Source organism: Oncorhynchus gorbuscha, linkage group LG05 (assembly GCF_021184085.1).
Source record: "Oncorhynchus gorbuscha isolate QuinsamMale2020 ecotype Even-year linkage group LG05, OgorEven_v1.0, whole genome shotgun sequence".
Taxonomy (NCBI): Eukaryota; Metazoa; Chordata; class Actinopteri; order Salmoniformes; family Salmonidae; genus Oncorhynchus; species Oncorhynchus gorbuscha.
The window spans coordinates 17,445,267-17,462,962 of NC_060177.1; the positions used below are offsets into that span (position 1 = coordinate 17,445,267).

The following is a 17,696-nucleotide window of genomic DNA, read 5'->3' on the forward strand; positions in this document are numbered from 1 at the left end:
CCTGGTTCAAGCATTCATGACATTACTCTGAAGAAGGCACAAACGTTTTACACAATAAATGACTAGGAGTTTATACATATGGTGTGTGACTCTTTGTTTTTATAGCTTACTGTCTCTAACACTAACAGTATTACAGGGATGCTGCCTCCGCAGGGTTGCTGTAAAATCAATCACTGCATAAATTGAGAGAGACAGGTGCGAGGGAGGCTGTAATCTCTGCCATTTGCAACACTGCTTTTATAGGAACATTTCTCTACTGCTACTTGAGAACACACATTAACAGTACTGTCTGCTGCTGCATCCCCATAGTGACAGGAACGCTCTGCTCCTAAAATAAAGACATTAGATGACTGTGCGCTCCCACTCACAGTGTCTGTGTCACATAGTAGGCTTTGAGGAGAACGCTGAAATGAATCTTTATAACATACATTTCTGCATGCTGGAAATGCAATTCATACCACAGTATGAGCACATAGTCTACCACACATACACCTGCTTCCCAGACTGAATATTCACCTCTGCTTCTCCGTCAGTGCAACAGCACTTCCAGCTCCAACCGTGGCTGAGTCTATATTTAGACAGTCTCAGACAGAGTGATGTCATCACTGGGCTGATGTGGTGCATAAAAAAGCCCACTGTCTGTCCACCACTGTCTATCTCATCTTCTAACAGCAGGGGACCAGAGACGAGGAGGTGTGTCTGAACCTGGTGTCCGTCTCTCTCCTGCGTGTCCTGGGCTTCACCTCGACAGCTCAGCTCCACCCCAGCTATGCTGACAGCTGACGTATGTTAGATTTTCTCACTCACTGAGGAGCTCCCCTAAAACCATTACTGTGCCAACACAGCCTCTCATAACCTCTGTCTCTGCTGCACGCAACAACACTACAAAGAGAAGCGCCAACAAACGTGTGTGTGTGTGTGAGAGAGAGAGAGAGAGATCCTTAGTAAGTGCTACTGGTGACCTGGTCATTCAATGGCTGAGGTTGCTTAAATTACTTGTCTTATAGAGAGTGCATACAATATACAGACTAAAACCATACAGAACAGTATCTCACCCATTCATCACAAACAGAGTGTTACTCTGTTACCATCATCTCCAAACTGTTCCATTTTAGGTGTCATTTAGGATGGGTTTCTAGGGTAAACAAACCTTTCAGACATGTACTCTATGTAGCACAGTACCCAAATGGTTATACATACAGAATGTCTAAAATACTGGCCTTCCATGTAACTGAGCCCAATGTTTAAGTGTAGGTTTAAACCTTTTTGGAAAAGTGCACTTCAATGTATTTGTCTTTCCCTTCAAGTCCTTTCCAAATATCCACTCTATTCCTCTCTAGAATGAAAAGGAAAACATTTTAAGACACCTGAAAGTATCTGTGTTTAGTTTGCGCCTGCAATCCGGATAATGAAAGACCCTTGAGAAAAATGCTGGAGGGTAGAATTTTTTCCAGTGAGGCCAATAAAACATATCTGATTATTAAAAGTAATTTCAGCAAAACTTCTAAGTGAGTAAACAGAAGCTGTAGTTGATAAGATGTGACATTTCTGTTTTTTTAAACAATTTTTCCAGCCTGGTCACGTGATACAAGTCAGGATTACACATCCATCCATGTCTGATGATGTCGGGAGATGACATAGAAACTGGCCACTAGAGGCAACCATGAGTGCTGTTACCTTCAAGGTTTCGGTTTTGCTAAGGCGTTGTGGACAGGGATGGGAGATGGGAGTAAACATCTGCCTCAGGTACAAAAGTAGGTTGAATGTTTAAATCCAATTATATAAACCTTAATCCCCCCCAAAATTAACTCGGGGCCCCCTCCAGTATTGGGGAACAGTCCCCCCCTCCCTACAATGTAGAAAATAGTACAAATAAATACAAATTATTTAATGAGTAGTGGTTCTAAAACGTTGGACCGGTAGTGCATATGTATATTTTTGATCCCTGTGCTCGGGGCCGTGCCTCACAGTTTGGGAACCACTGCCTTAACCATTCAGAGTTAATACCTAACCATACGATTCCAGAGTTAATGCCTAAACTTAACCCTAACTTTAAAAATTCAGAGTTAATGCCTAAACTTAACCTAAACACTTTGAAATTTGATGTTTGAGAAACATGAATGAACATCTAATTCTGACGTGAGACTGAGAGCTTGTTGAATTTTCCAACATACCAAGTGAGGGAAGGGTTTGGAGATGTCAGACTTGTATACAAATGAAGGACCTGTTTAGGCCTGTTTGTGCTCCTCTGTTGATCAGAAATACTATACTATAGAAACTTAGGGGGAGGGAATTTCTGTTTCAAAAATATCCTATTTAATTTCCACTGGAGTCAGCATGAGGAGGTGTTAATGAGCTTGCTATTTCCCCTTGGTAACCACCGTAAATGCATGACAGGAGGAAAAGTATGCTACTTCACTTTGTGTTTTTTCTTGGTGAGACATGAAACAGAAATTATTCTAAATGTGATACCAAGACAAACATCAAAATAAGGAAAGCATGCAAAGGCTTGTGCCAGCAGCGGGGGATGATGATAAGATGAAAAAAGATCTGCAGCTAACATCATCTAAGAAGAAAATCATAATCTCAATGTGTGAGAAGGTAGGGGGGCAGACACTGGCAACACCTTGAGGACTAGCTTAAGCCATCAGCTGTATACCAATGAGTGTGTAAATATCATACCACGACAGTTGGATGTGTGCATCTGTTTAATTGGCAGCATTAGCAACACAGCAGCATACTGTTCTTGCACAGTATATTGCAGAGTGGGGGGAACCATCTTCAACCATTACTGTGATGATAGAAGGGCCAAGCTGTTTGCGATCTTAGCACAGATCTGAATCACTATAGGCCTGAGCCATTACATCTGCACAGTGCATTAGTATGAGCCCAAAGGATTAGACACGATCCAGCTGCTTCAGTTCAGAACAGCCAGGGCTCTGCTCTACCATCAGCCAGTCAGTAGCCCCCTCAGTATGTCATGCCTGCAGTCCCTCCACCAACCCCAGCCTGTGGCCCCTCAGATTTCAAAACCCAGCAGCTCTCAGTATGTATGCTATGTTGTGTGTATATACTGACATGTATGTGTAACTGATAGATGTACACACAAACACACACGTTAATGTTTTTAAATATATGTACACTACCGTTCAAAAGTTGAGTCACTTAGAAATGTACTTGTTTTTGAAAGAAAAGCACATTTTTTGTCCATTAAAATAACATTAAATTGATCAGAAATACAGTGTAGACATTGTTAATGTTGTAAATGACTATTGTAGCTGGAAATGGCTGATTTTTAATGGAATATCTACATAGGCGTACAGAGGCCCATTATCAGCAACCACCACTCCTGTGTTCCTGTAAGAGGTGTGTAACTGGCTGCAGGGTAGTCAAGCGCAGTAGAGCAGAACTGGGTAACAACCGGAGCAGTTTAATGAGCAAAACAAACTGCACTCAGAACAACAAAATACAGGTTGAAATAAGCCGTAGCAAACCAGTCTGAAGTGCACATACACTTTACAAGAAACAATTCCACACACAGACATGGGGGGAACAGAGGGTTATATACACGTCAAGTAATGAGGGAATGTAAACCAAGTATGCGGGAAAACAAGACAAAACAAATGGAAAATGAAAGGTGGATCGGCGATGGCTAGAAGACCGCCGCCTGAACAAGGAGAGGAACCGACTTTGGCGGAAGTCATGACAGTTCCAATGGCACGTTGTGTTAGCTAATCCAAGTTTATCATTTTAAAAGGCTAATTGATCATTAGAAAACCCTTTTGCAATTATGTTAGTACAGCAAAAACTGTTGTCCTGGTTAAAGAAGCATTAAAACTGTCCTTCTTTAGACTAGCTTAAACTACTGGAGCATCAGCATTTGTGTGACCGATTACAGGCTCAAAATTGCCAGAAACAAAGCACTTTCTTCTGAAACTCGTCAGTCTTGTTCTGAGAAATGAAGAAACTGAAGATCTCGTACCAAGCTGTGTACTACTCCCTTCACAGAACAGCGCAAACTGGCGCTAACCAGAATAGAAAGAGGAGTGGGAGGCCCCGGTGCACAACTGAGCAAGAGGACAAGTAGTTTAGAGTGTCTAGTTTGAGAAACAGATGCCTCACAAGTCCTCAACTGGCAGCTTCATTAAATAGTACACGCAAGTATGGGGTGAAATCTCTTCAGATTACCTCAACAAAGTGATAACTAGAATGCCAAAGGTCTGCAAGGCTGTAATTGCTGCAAATGGAGGATTCTTTGACGAAAGCAAAGTTTGAAGAACACAATTATTATTTCAGTTAAAAATCATTATTTATAACCTTGTCAATGTCTTGACTATATTTCCTATTAATTTTGCAACTCATTTCATGCATGCTTTCATGGAAAACAAGGATATTTCTAAGTGACCCCAAACTTTTGAACAGTAGTGTAAATTGTAAAGTATTTTGTCTGCAATTTATTTTTCCAAGTAAGACTAGCTGTCCCCATTGGCCTCGGCAATAAATAAAAAAGTCCCCACCTCTCCTAACCCCTCACCACAGTGGAGATGCAGTTGTGTCTCAGGTTGATCTCGGTCAGTGAGTCCAGGCCCTGCAGGTTGTCTACCCTGGAGATGCAGTTCCCTGCCAAGTTCAACACGCGCAGCTCAGACAGGTGGGAGAGGTTCCCTATCTGGGAGATCTGAAGGCACAGGGAAACACAGACAGAAACATCACTGTGATAAACAGGTGAAATGTTCTCTTAAGTCATGATGAATGAAAGACTAGACTCACACCTTCAGGGGCTTGTCTTGAGGCTGTGCTGTTGTAAATATATTGGGGCGGTGATAGGGGCCATAAGGGTGATTTTCAGTGTTGAGAATATGCTCTGTGTTGTCTAAATCAAATGATGAGACATGCCAGTTCTGTTTGTTGTGCAAAATAAAACTTGAGATCAGCGGAGTAGAGCAGACACCTGTGTACCCTGATTTACTAGCCTAAGGCCATTCCATATTCTTTGCTAAAAACAGCCCAAAATAAATTATACCTTCAAAAGAGTTGGAGATAACATCTTTGATTTTTTAACATACAATGTTACCATCCAATTCAACCCTCAACCCTCAATTTCGATGTGAAAACAAAGTCGGTATTCTCTTTGAACCATTAGTCCAAAAGGCATCCAAAATCCAAAAGGGTCAGTAGTAGTGAAATGTGGCCCTGGCCTCATTCTGGTTGAGGGGAACCTGTAGGGCCTCATGTCAAAATGAAACAAACTACTTCAGGGCCCAGGGGATTCCCCGGTTGCTGCCTGTCTGTCAGTCTGAGTGTGGGGCTGTGAGGTGTGTGCCACTCAGACCTGTGTCCTCTCCATTTCAGGAAGAGGTCAGGGATGCTTCCCAAATGGCACCCTATTCCCTATGTAATGCACTACCTTTGACAAGGGCTCATATGGCACTTGTCAAAAGTAGTGCACTACATAGGGAATAGGATGCCATTTGGGATACAAGCCAGAAATAACTACTACTGAGGGGCTGGCTGTGGGGGTTCCCTTTCCCTTGATGATGATGATACACTGCATGTTACTCCGGGGTCAAAGGTTGAAAGGCTCCTGCAGTGAGCTTGATGCAAGTAGACATGAATCAAGACAGACTGAGTATGGTTGTTAGCTTAGGGCAGAATCTTTAAATGAACAGTGAACATCATTTAAAGGACAGAAGCTGCATAGAGCTCTAGCTAAAAGGGCCTCTACTTTTCCCTTCCATTTACGGGAGGGAAGGGGGTGACAGCCTGCTCTCCACATCTAAAGCTCTTTCATGAGTGATACTGAGGCACACTCTTCTCTCTGACTCTCCTCATTCATAGCTTGACCAGACAGTGCTTTCATAGCCGAAGCACTCTTCGTGTAACAGTGCTATGCTATGTTTTTCCATCTACGTAACATTGCAAAAATCTTAAACTTTCTATCCAAAAATGATGCAGAAGAATTCATCCATGCTTTTGCCACTTCCAGGTTAGACTACTGCAATGCTCTACTTTCTGGCTACCCGGATAAAGCCTGGATAAAGCACTAAATAAACTTCAGTTAGTGCTAAACACGGCTGCTAGAATCTTGACTAGAACCAAAAAATTTGATCATATTACTCCAGTGCTACCCTCTCTATACTGGCTTCCTGTTAAGGCAAGGGCTGATTTAAAGGTTTTACTGCTAACCAACAAAGCATTACATGGGTTTGCTCCTAACTATCTTTCCGATTTGGTCCTGCCGTACATACCTACACATACGTTACGGTCACAAGACGCAGGCCTCCTAATTGTCCCTAGAATTTCTAAGCAAACAGCTGGAGGCAGGGCTTTCTCCTATAGTGCTCCATTTAAAAACATCTTTTAAAACATTTTATTTATTGAATATTCGAAATATACAATATACTTGCAGTGAAGCCACTCAACAACTACATCATACCAGTCATCCAACAAATTCCCATTCAGAGCGACACACAGAAGCATCCAGGGTCAATGCCCTGCTCAAGGGCATGTTGACCAATCTACCACCAGGCCAAAAAACGTGAATCCGACCCCTCCAAGATCCCCAATAGCTGTCCCTCAACCATTCGAGACCCCTCCCAGTCCCCCCCAGGAAGAAAAATAAAAAATAAAATGAATTCCAATCCCCACCCCCAAGAACCCCCCAATGAACCAACAACCAAGAGAATGACCTAAAGAGAAAAAAGGAGAAGACAGAAGAAAACAGCAAAAAACAATGCAAAAAAAAGTATTTAAAACAAAGGACATCAAGGACAACTAAAATCATAACAGCAATGCCAACTGTATGTTTGTGTGCATGTCTGGCACTATTACATGTATGTGTGTGTTCTTCTATGTGTTTATTTGAATGGGAGTGTGTGTATATGCATGTGTATAAACACCTGCACGGCATCAGCCTCAGGCAAACCGGCATTAGTTGTAAAAACACTGCCACTTAACTTTTATCTTTGACCATCATTCTATCTCTCACACAGCAACTCCACCCCCAGTTGTCTCCAATTCCACATTCCAACCCTCAGCTTCCCTCAACCCATCCCATCTATCTCTGCTGGCCACCCTCAGCCCATCCCATCTATCTCTGCTGGCCACCCTCAGCCCATCCCATCTATCTCTGCTGGCCACCCTCAGCCCATCCCATCCATCTCTGCTGGTCACCCTCAGCCCATCCCATCTATCTCTGCTAGCCACCCTCAGCCCATCCCATCTATCTCTGCTGGCCACCCTCAGCCCATCCCATCTATCTCTGCTGGCCACCCTCAGCCCATCCCATCCATCTCTGCTGGTCACCCTCAGCCCATCCCATCTATCTCTGCTGGCCACCCACTTCGGGTTTCTAAGCAACACATATCTTTCAAATATGCTGTGATGTTTAACATACAATTTCAATCTATCTAATCAAATAGAATCCACAGCCTGCGAGTTGAAGATACATACATTTACTAAGAGTATCAGTATATTAGTAATTGACTGACCCGGTCTCTCCAGATCTCCTAACTATTAGTACTATTAGTACTATTTCTAGATCAATGCTATGCATTTTCAGCCATTCCTGAACCTGAGACCAGAAACAGGCTACCTGAGAGCAATACCAAAATAAATGGTCTATTGATTCTGTATCCTCACAACAAAATCTGCAGAGCTTCGATGATTTTATGCCCCAAATATTCAACATTTTGTGGGTGGCAAGAATTCTATATAATCATTTTAGCTGAAAAGCACAAAGTCTTGAATATTGCATTGTTTTATATATCAACTCATACCATGGAATCAGTACGTCAAAAATATCTTCCCAACTATTTTGCAATCTGTTTGGCACAGTTGTCAACATCCTGGTCCTCAAATGAAACTGGTATACTTTCCTATTTATTCTATTTTTAATCCTTCTAGTTTTGATCCTTTATATTAGGCAGACAGACAAGTTCCCTACCTGCTCCTGCTGCCACCTGCCTCCTCCATTTTTGGGGCAATGCTGTAATCAATTGGTTGTACTCTTGGATTGAGCATACCTTTCCGTACAATTCTGATAACTCCATGAAGGACATAACTCTACCATTCCAATTTACAATATAATTTAAGAACAAAATACCCTTTTCAAACATCTTTCGCATAAATACAGGTATTTTATCAACCAGCACATTAGAGTTCATCCATAATATTTGTTGTAATATTTGTCATGTCTTTTCAGGGGGATTAAATTAAAATTGTAGCCAGCTCTGCAATGCTTGATTGAAAAAGAGAGATACTTTGAAAAAAGTATAATTTCAATTAATCGAAAATGAAACATGACAATCAGCTCAAAGGCAAAAAGGCAATTTTTAAACAATGGATGAGCTTTTCTTAGTAATCTACTTGAGAACCATTTAGGGTTCAAATAAAACTTTTGAATTAGTGAAGCTTTTAGAGAGAGGTTTAGTATTTTTATATTTAATAATCTCAACCCACCCAATTCATATTCATTATATAGATCGGCACGTTTTATTTTGTCTGGTTTAGCGTCCCAGATAAAGCAAAATATTTTTGGCTCATATGATTTGAAAAACTAATCATCAGGAGTAGAAAGCGCCATAAGTAAGTGAGTAAACTGAGATATGACTAAGGAGTTAATCAAGGCATTTTTTCCATAAATAGACAGGTATTTACCTCTCCATGGTTGCAGGATCTTGTCTATTTTTACAAGTTTTCTATTGAAATTCATTGTGGAGAGCTTATTTATAGCTGTTGTGATATGAATACTGAGTATGGCTACTTCACCATCAGCCCATTTTATAGGTAAACTGCAGGGTAATGTAAAAGTGTTATTTTTTAAAGATCCAATACGTAATATTGTACACTAATCATAATTAGGTTTTAGTCCAGAGAGTACACAAAAGTTATCTAGATCTTCAATGAGACATTGCAGGGATCTAGCTTGCGGACTTAATATAAAACTTGGATCATCGGCACACACGGACGCCTTTGTTTTTAAGCCTTGGATTTCTAATCCTCTAATGTTGTTATTGGATCTGATTTTAATAGCTAGCATTTTGATGGCCATAACGAATAGATATGGTGACAGTGGACACCCTTGTTTAACTCCTCTTGACAATTCAAAACTCTCTGAGAAGTAGCCGTTATTTGCTATATTACACCTGGGGTTGCTATACATTATTTTTACCCATTTTATAAGAGAATTACCGAAATTGATTTGTATAAATAAAATCCAGTCTTACTTAATCAAATGCCTTTTCAAAATCTGCTATAAATACCATTCCTGGCTTCTTATACGTTTCATGATATTCTATTACTTCTATTAGTTGTCGTATATTATCTCCAATGTGTCATCTATGTAAAAAACCTGTCTGATCAGGATGAACAATACCTGGTAAAACCCATTTAATTCTGAGTGCTATGCATTTTGCTAGTATTTTTGGATCACAACATTGAGGTGTAAGGGGCCTCCAGTTTTTTTTTAGATAGACTGGATCTTTATATTTGCCATCTGGGTCTTGTTTTAATAATAGAGAAATCAGACCTTCCTGCTGGGTACCTGATAGACTACCATTTCTAAAGGAGTAGTTAAAACAATCTAACAATGGAGCTTTTAGTATATCAAAAAATACATGATATACAGTGCCTTGCGAAAGTATTCGGCCTCCTTGAACTTTGCGACCTTTTGCCACATTTCAGGCTTCAAACATAAAGATATAAAACTGTATTTTTTTTGTGAAGAATTAACAAGTGGGACACAATCATGAAGTGGAACGACATTTATTGGATATTTCAAACTTTTTTAACAAATCAAAAACTGAAAAATTGGGCGTGCAAAATTATTCAGCCCCTTTACTTTCAGCGCAGAAAACTCTCTCCAGAAGTTCAGTGAGGATCTCTGAATGATCCAATGTTGACCTAAATGACTAATGATGATAAATACAATCCACCTGTGTGTAATCAAGTCTCCGTATAAATGCACCTGCACTGTAATAGTCTCAGAGGTCCGTTAAAAGCGCAGAGAGCATCATGAAGAACAAGAAACACACCAGGCAGGTCCGAGATACTGTTGTGAAGAAGTTTAAAGCCGCATTTTGATACAAAAAGATTTCCCAAGCTTTAAACATCCCAGGGAGCACTGTGCAAGCGATAATATTGAAATGGAAGGAGTATCAGACCACTGAAAATCTTCCAAGACCTGCCGTCCCTCTAAACTTTCAGCTCATATAAGGAGAAGACTGATCAGAAATGCAGCCAAGAGGCCCATGATCATTCTGGATGAACTGCAGAGATCTACAGCTGAGTTGGGAGACTCTGTCCATAGGACAACAATCAGTCGTATATTGCACAAATCTGGCCTTTATGGAAGAGTGGCAAGAAGAAAGCCATTTCTTAAAGATATCCATAAAAAGTGTCGTTTAAAGTTTGCCACAAGCCACCTGGGAGACACACCAAACATGTGGAAGAAGGTGCTCTGGTCAGATGAAACCAAAATGGAACTTTTTGGCAACAATGCAAAACGTTATGTTTGGTGTAAAAGCAACACAGCTCATCACCCTGAACACACCATCCCCACTGTCAAACATGGTGGTGGCAGCATTTTGGGCCTGCTTTTCTTCAGCAGGGACAGGGAAGATGGTTAAAATTGATGGGAAGATGGATGGAGCCAAATACAGGACCATTCTGGAAGAAAACCTGATGGAGTCTGCAAAAGACCTGAGACTGGGACGGAGATTTGTCTTCCAACAAGACAATGATCGAAAACATAAAGCAAAATCTACAATGGAATGGTTAAAAAATAAACATATCCAGGTGTTAGAATGGCCAAGTCAAAGTCCAGACCTGAATCCAATCGAGAATCTGTGGAAAGAACTGAAAACTGCTGTTCACAAATGCTCTCCATCCAACCTCACTGAGCTCGAGCTGTTTTGCAAGGAGGAATGGGGAAAAAATTCAGTCTCTCGATGTGCAAAACTGATAGAGACATACCCCAAGCGACTTACAGCTGTAATCGCAGCAAAAGGTGGCGCTACAAAGTATTAACTTAAGGGGGCTGAATCATTTTGCACGCCCAATTTTTCTGTTTTTGATTTGTTAAAAAAGTTTGAAATATCCAATAAATGTCGTTCCACTTCATGATTGTGTCCCACTTGTTGTTGATTCTTCACAAAGAAATACAGTTTTATATCTTTATGTTTGAAGCCTGAAATGTGTCAAAAGGTCGCAAAGTTCAAGGGGGCCGAATACTTTCGCAAGGCACTGTACGTCTACCGGTATGCCATCAAGCCCTGGGGTTTTTCCAGACTGAAAGGATTTAATAGCCTCAAAAAGTTATTCCTCTGTAATTTGGCCTTCGCACTGATCTTTCTGTACATTTGTTAATTTTCCATGTTTTATATTATTTGGAAGGCACAGCCAGAAGAGGACTGGCCACCCCTCATAGCCTGGTTCCTCTCTAGGTTTCTTCTTATGTTCCGGCCTTTCTAGGGAGTTTTTCCTAGCCACCGTGCTTCTACACCTGCGTTGCTTGCTGTTTGGGGTTTTAGGCTGGGTTTCTGTACAGCACTTTGTGACATCAGCTGATGTAAGAAGGGATTTATAAATACATTTGATTGATTATAAATACATTTTATTATAGCTGTCTATTTGTACCGTATGTTGTCCAGCTGCTAGTAGTGAATAGTAGAGGTGGTATCTCAGTTATGGAGTTCTGACAATAGGCCCAGGTGTATTAAGTCCCCCAAATGCCTCTTATAATACTGTTGTTATTGGACAGAGACCAGAGAGAAAGGCAAGAGACGTTGAGATTGAAACAACTTTTGTTATGACTGCTGACAAATACAACAGAGTGAGGTAATGTTCCATTCCAACTGAGGCTTCCCAGTGGTGTTCTCTTTGATTCACAGTTCCACCATGGCTCCAATGAAAAGCATTCTCTCTGTCTCAAGTCCACTTTTAACACAAGTCAGCACATGGCTAAACTCATCTCAGCCCTGGCTGGGACTGGGACATCATCCTCTGCAAAGCTAAAAAACCCAGAGGGTCCACTCCACACTGGCTGTATCTTTCACTGAACAGTAATTTTACATCTCTCGTCAGGGCAGATTAGATCATCTCATCTGAAAATATTTAACTGGGTTGTGTTACAGATAACTGTAGAACTGCTTTCTGTTGGGGTGGATCACACATCCAAAATATGTTACAGTGGTTCCACGCTCATTTCAAAGAGGAGGAACATGAGAGGTCAGGGCACTGTTGAAGTCTTAATGTCCTATAGGGACATTTGCTCTGCAGGCAGGGACACATCTGTCCTTTATATGTCTTAAAATAAAAATGGCAAAGTGCATTGTAAGTTTCAAATAGTTTCATAATGAAGTTAAATATTGTCTGTTTGATTAATGATTTTGAATTTCTAATGTAATTCATTGTAGACATCATATACTGGTACTACTTGCATTCCTGATACAATAAATGTAGTGCGATTCAAAAACTCTCAAGGGATTAAAAATGTTGTAGCCTTGTCCTCATTGAATAGCAGCCGTTATCGCTAGTGTCAACTAGATACAGAGGATCATATTGTGAGCACAATCCATCACTCAACCAATGGAAGGACAGATTATTTAACAATACGATGTCATCCTCTCACTCCAGGACCTGGTCAATGGGCTTGAATGTCCTTCCTTCCCAAAGAGGATATTCCTCTTGAACATTTCCAACAAACTGGAAATACGACAACTTCCTATCCCCAGAGCACATCTCCCTTCTGGGTAAAATGAGAGGCCAGGCAGGGGTAATTTGAAATAAGGGCAGAAATGGTCCCTTACTTGTGGTCATACATAGGTGACTTAAACACTGCTGTGCTTTGGGAAGTACAAATGTGGTAAGGGAAAGAGGAAGACACGGTATGTTTCGTAGTCAGAAGTCACTGGAAAACAACGGCTGCTGGGTAGATTAACAGAAACCAATGTTTAATTGGGAATGAGAGGATGAGACACATGAAAAAGAGCAGCCGGAGTCAGAGAGAGGAGTCTCACAGGGACTCTGGATTGACTTTCACTGGAGCAATGTGGGCGATATACTGGCAGCACCTTTCAAACAACCAGCACTGCGGACAGATTACTTTTCAATCCTATCCTCTTTTTACAGGTGCTGGCAAAATCCTGATTTGACACCAGCATTACTGTGATCCCCTCTCTTCACAGGCTTTTAATACGTTGTGACAGCAGCCAGATCATACTGTAGGCCGATCTAAGGAGAAAAGCTCATCAAATCGGCCTTCACTCAACTTACCATTCATGAGTTGCAGAACAGCTTTATCAAGTTTTCCTTCATTGTAAAAGGAACAGAAATAGCCTTGCCTGTTAGAGAAATTGCAGTAATTGAAGAAGAACTGTAAGGTAACCCAGAGCAAGACTGGGATGTGTGGGAGTAAGCTCCTAAATATGTTTTAATTTGGTAAAGTACTCAAGTAACAATGGCTGAGAGAGCACTGAGTTTCAACTAAAAGTACAAATATAACTCACTGCCTTCACACGACTGAATATAGAATGTACTCAAAAGCCTCACAACAGGAACTAATGCGTTTGCTTTCCTGCAGCCAAGCCTGCTTGAGCTTAACTGTAGGGGCCCAGAGTCAGTGACGTAGTAACCAACCGGCAGTATGGGGGAGGTGGTAGTGCCTCTCTGCTCTTACTGAACCTCACAGATAGATATCACAGTCCCCCAATGGTCACAGTATTGCAAACAACATTACAGACAATAAATGCATGTGGGTGTATATTTAGAGAACAAAAAGGAATGTAAGTGAAGTTATAATTTTCTAAGGTTTGAAACATGGTACCTGATTGCCATGCAAGTCCAGAATATCTAGTTTAGTAAGGTTATCCAGACTGCATATCCTCTGGATTCTGCAAAACATTAAACAGACAATAATATTAACATCACCCTCTCTAGTATTCTATACAAGATAGCTCTCCTATAACACAATGCTACTATGACAAAGAGCTAGTATCCCATCTGCTAACTGAATGGTTACCAGGCACAGGAAATGGGATTGTCAAAGAGTGGTAGGAATTTATTTTCTACTGATGGGAAGTTGACTGTTTTCCACTGTCCTGTCGTCCAGAATTGTCTATACAGACCAAACCGTAACTTAGGGAAGTTAGGTTACAGTCCCCTGGAAATTCTATCAGAAACCTAAATCTGTGGTATGCTTTGCTTGAAAGGTACCGTGGACTGTTCTGAAAGTGGGTTCTAAAAAGACAAATGTCAGGTTTTACAGATTCTGGAACAAAACCAGACCTCAGCAATGGGATCCCAGTGGCATTTGCCATGATTTGTGGCTTTAATCTTCCTCCCTCCTGACCTTTAGTTCTAAAGTAAGGTGATATTAGATGTAAGATTCACAAAGAGAGCAGTGGCTAGGGTTTTGTACTGAAATTGGGCACCTGCAGGAAAGTACTTTTCAATGGAGGTTGATATATAGGTTAGCTGTGCTGTGGCGGTCATACAGTATCACTTAATCCAAAAAGCAGGATGTGCATATCCCTACGGTAAGGCCTTTATTAAAAAAAACAGCATAAAAAGTTTTTCATCTGAGCTGGCCGCGACTGGGAGACCCATGGGGCGGAGCACAATTGGCCCAGCATCGTCTGGGTTAGGGAGAGGGTTTGGCTGGCAGGGATGTCCTTGTCCAACCTCGCTCTAGCGATTCCTGTGGCGGGCCGGGCGCATGCACACTGACACGGTCGCCAGGTGTAAGGTGTTTCCTCCGCCACATTGATGTGGCTGGCTTCCGGGTTAAGCAGGCATTGTGTCAAGAATCATTGCGGCTTGGTTGGGGTTGTGTTTCGGAGGACGCATGGCTCTCGACCTTCGCCTTTCCGGAGTCCGTATGGGATTTGGAGCAATGGGACAAGACTGTAAATACCAATTGGATATCACAAATTTGGGGAGAAAAAGGGGTAAAAGTAATTTTTCTCATCTGTCCTTCAAACTGTACTTCAAACCATGCACTGTAAAAGCACTGAAATGAGTGGGAGCTCCTATCCTATTGTTCTGTTTGTATGCTGGAGAGACGTAACACAAACCTGTTCTTACCCAGCATAAGCACTCTGAGAGATGCCAGACATCTGGGAGATGTGGTTGTCATACAGGTCTAGGAAGGCCAGGTGCCGCAGATGAGACAGATTGTGGAAGTGCGTGATGAGGTTGTTCTGAAAGTTAAGCAGCCGCAGCCTACCCATGCCCTCCAGCAGGGGACACTCCTCCAGACAACGCCTGACACTCAAAACACAAAAGCATTGTCAACAACACCACTCTGTGAGAGGATGAACCTGTATTATCTTGTTATGATGCAGAGGAGAGAGGGCTCACAGTAAAGAAGGTACATGCCACTTGATACCACACTGTCTGCCAACACTGGCACGCAGGGTTCAGGATATCTCATTATTCTAAGTGGATGAGGCTATGGATATGGTTTATTGTTGACTAGTCTCTGCCGAGTCCCCAACAAACGGATGATCCGGTTTTCAGGGGAATTGGAAAGAGAGCCTGTGACAGGACTTGTTCAGTTGCCAAACGTTCTCGAACGTTGCAGATAGAAATGCCATGAATAGAGCTGATGTGATTCCTTATTCTACATATCAGAGATGCAAGTTTGATCTACATAGCCTATTTCTATCTGAATGTTCTAAAACATTCAATCCTGCTGAACGTGCCCAGCCACACGCCATCTTAACTCCTCCTCCAAATTTACTGGATTGCTTGAATAGTGCAGAAGAGAACTTCCCCCGACAGTTTTTCTTCTTCTCATCAAGACCAGTATGTAGAGGATCTAGTTTCAGGTGTTTCTTTTATGCCTGCAATGTTGACATGCACTTATCAGAGGGCAGGATCATCTTTATGAGGGACTTTGCTGCACCCTACTGGTTAATCCAAGCAATTGCAAAAGTAGCATTCTATTGCATGACAGTGTACTGAGAAACTCAACAAAGACCACTGAACAAACAAAGCCATGAGTGTTTTAGCCTACCTGTCCAATTCTATTCCCTCAGGACTCAAAGCACAATCATCAAAGGAACAAAAGGCAATTGGAAAACCAGAGAGAGAATTCTCACTCAATGTTATGGCATCACCTGGTCCTGTTACAAAGACACATTTGTTCAGAAAAGCATTTTTCATAATAATCAGGATTTACATGTCCAGAAATGTTTAACTTGAGCACAGAGCAGAATGTTCCATTAGACTGCCTTTGATCCATGAAAAAAAGCAGGGGGGCTGGCACTGCTGAAGAGAGGGGGAGGATCCTGAGGGCGGCCACTCACCAGTTGGCAGGGTGAGGGGTGAGGTACTGTGGGAGTAGATGGCCCCTGCACTGTGGGTTGCTCTCCTAGGCTTCACTCTGTGTGGCTGTGGCCCCGGGTCCCCAGTCAGCCCACTGGGTAGAGCAGCAGCTGGGGGTAGGAGGGGACGCTCAGGGCCCGTAAACTCACTGACAAACGCTGGCACAGGGCCTGCCACGGCCACTGTGTGCATTAGGCCTGCTGTCTGGAGAGAAAAGTAAATAGTAAGACAGAGACAGGTCACAGTGTCTTGTAATTTAGTCAGGTGGTACCTTGTCTTGGTGGAATCATTTTCATGGTGTCCATGTTTATCTCTTTTGTAAAGTCTTTAGACCATCGGACGTCCAGCTGTCAAATAAAACATTTGATGACTTAGAAATATATAATGATGATAATTAAAGGGCACTCAAGACACGATGTCATGCTTTCCATGTTCATGCATTGTCTCATTAAAAATATCATTTGGGGAATGGGGACATGAGTATAAATACAACTCCTCACTCTGGATCTCCCTACAAACGCAAACTCACTGGTCTCTGAACATTTCTCTCTATTTGAGAGTTCACTGCTGTAAAGTGCAGTTTATAGCTGTTGACCTGTGGGGAATGACAGATAAGGATGAGGCAACTTAAGACTGGCAATTGTAACAATAGGGTGACAACAACAAAGCCAAGACCACTTGATAATATTCATTCATTTGTGGAGCAACAACATGCAACCCAGCCCCTGTAACTTTAGCTAGATAGATAGCAATCTTGATCATTTATGTGACTGTTACAGAGTTGCATTCGCTTTCTGGATAAGCTAGCTAGCTTGCTAACTCTTGCCTTATAAAGACAGAGAGGAAGTAAAGATTATTTATTGTGGACACGTCGTTCTTACCGTGGGAGAAAGACACCTTCCTATAATGGCTGTATTGTTGTTGGTCTGTTGTATTTGTGGCCGCATTTTTGCTAGTGTTACCATGTTGCTAGCCAGTCAGCTTGCTATAATGTGGCTAACTAAACAGTTTTGATGGTTGTTTAACGTCAATGTTTAATCTTTTAAAATGTAAAAATGGCTCATCATGACACTGACACAGCACTCACTTCCCTGGCAACGGCCATCGTTTCTATGGAAACGACACCACGTCTAACTCGGTTACGCCACATCCTGTCTCAATATAAGACATTCCACCAACAACCCTAGAAATTAAAGGTTCCTCTTGTAGAATAACCGGTATAATATGAAATGAAATAGAATAGAATGGAATAGATCATTATTGTTCATTTGGTTAGTACTGAAAATCCAACTTCTGCCTAATCGACTTTTTAGATGTCTTCTACTCTGCATTCCACTATACTGTTATCCCCGGAGCTAAAGCCTAGG

General features: G+C 41.7%; 1 protein-coding gene across 1 annotated transcript; it reads right to left on the reverse strand.

The window, feature by feature from the left end:
* Positions 1 to 4,370: 4,370 nt before the first annotated feature.
* Positions 4,371 to 17,450, reverse strand: LOC124035584 (leucine-rich repeat-containing protein 49-like). The gene is made up of 7 exons (XM_046349085.1): positions 17,211 to 17,450; positions 16,601 to 16,676; positions 16,311 to 16,533; positions 16,019 to 16,127; positions 15,085 to 15,845; positions 13,826 to 13,892; positions 4,371 to 4,678 (listed from the first exon to the last, which is right to left on the reverse strand). The coding sequence occupies exons 5-7, from the start codon at positions 15,228 to 15,230 to the stop codon at positions 4,523 to 4,525; spliced, it is 369 nt and encodes a 122-aa protein (XP_046205041.1). The 5' UTR covers positions 15,231 to 15,845; positions 16,019 to 16,127; positions 16,311 to 16,533; positions 16,601 to 16,676; positions 17,211 to 17,450; the 3' UTR covers positions 4,371 to 4,522.
* Positions 17,451 to 17,696: the final 246 nt, after the last annotated feature.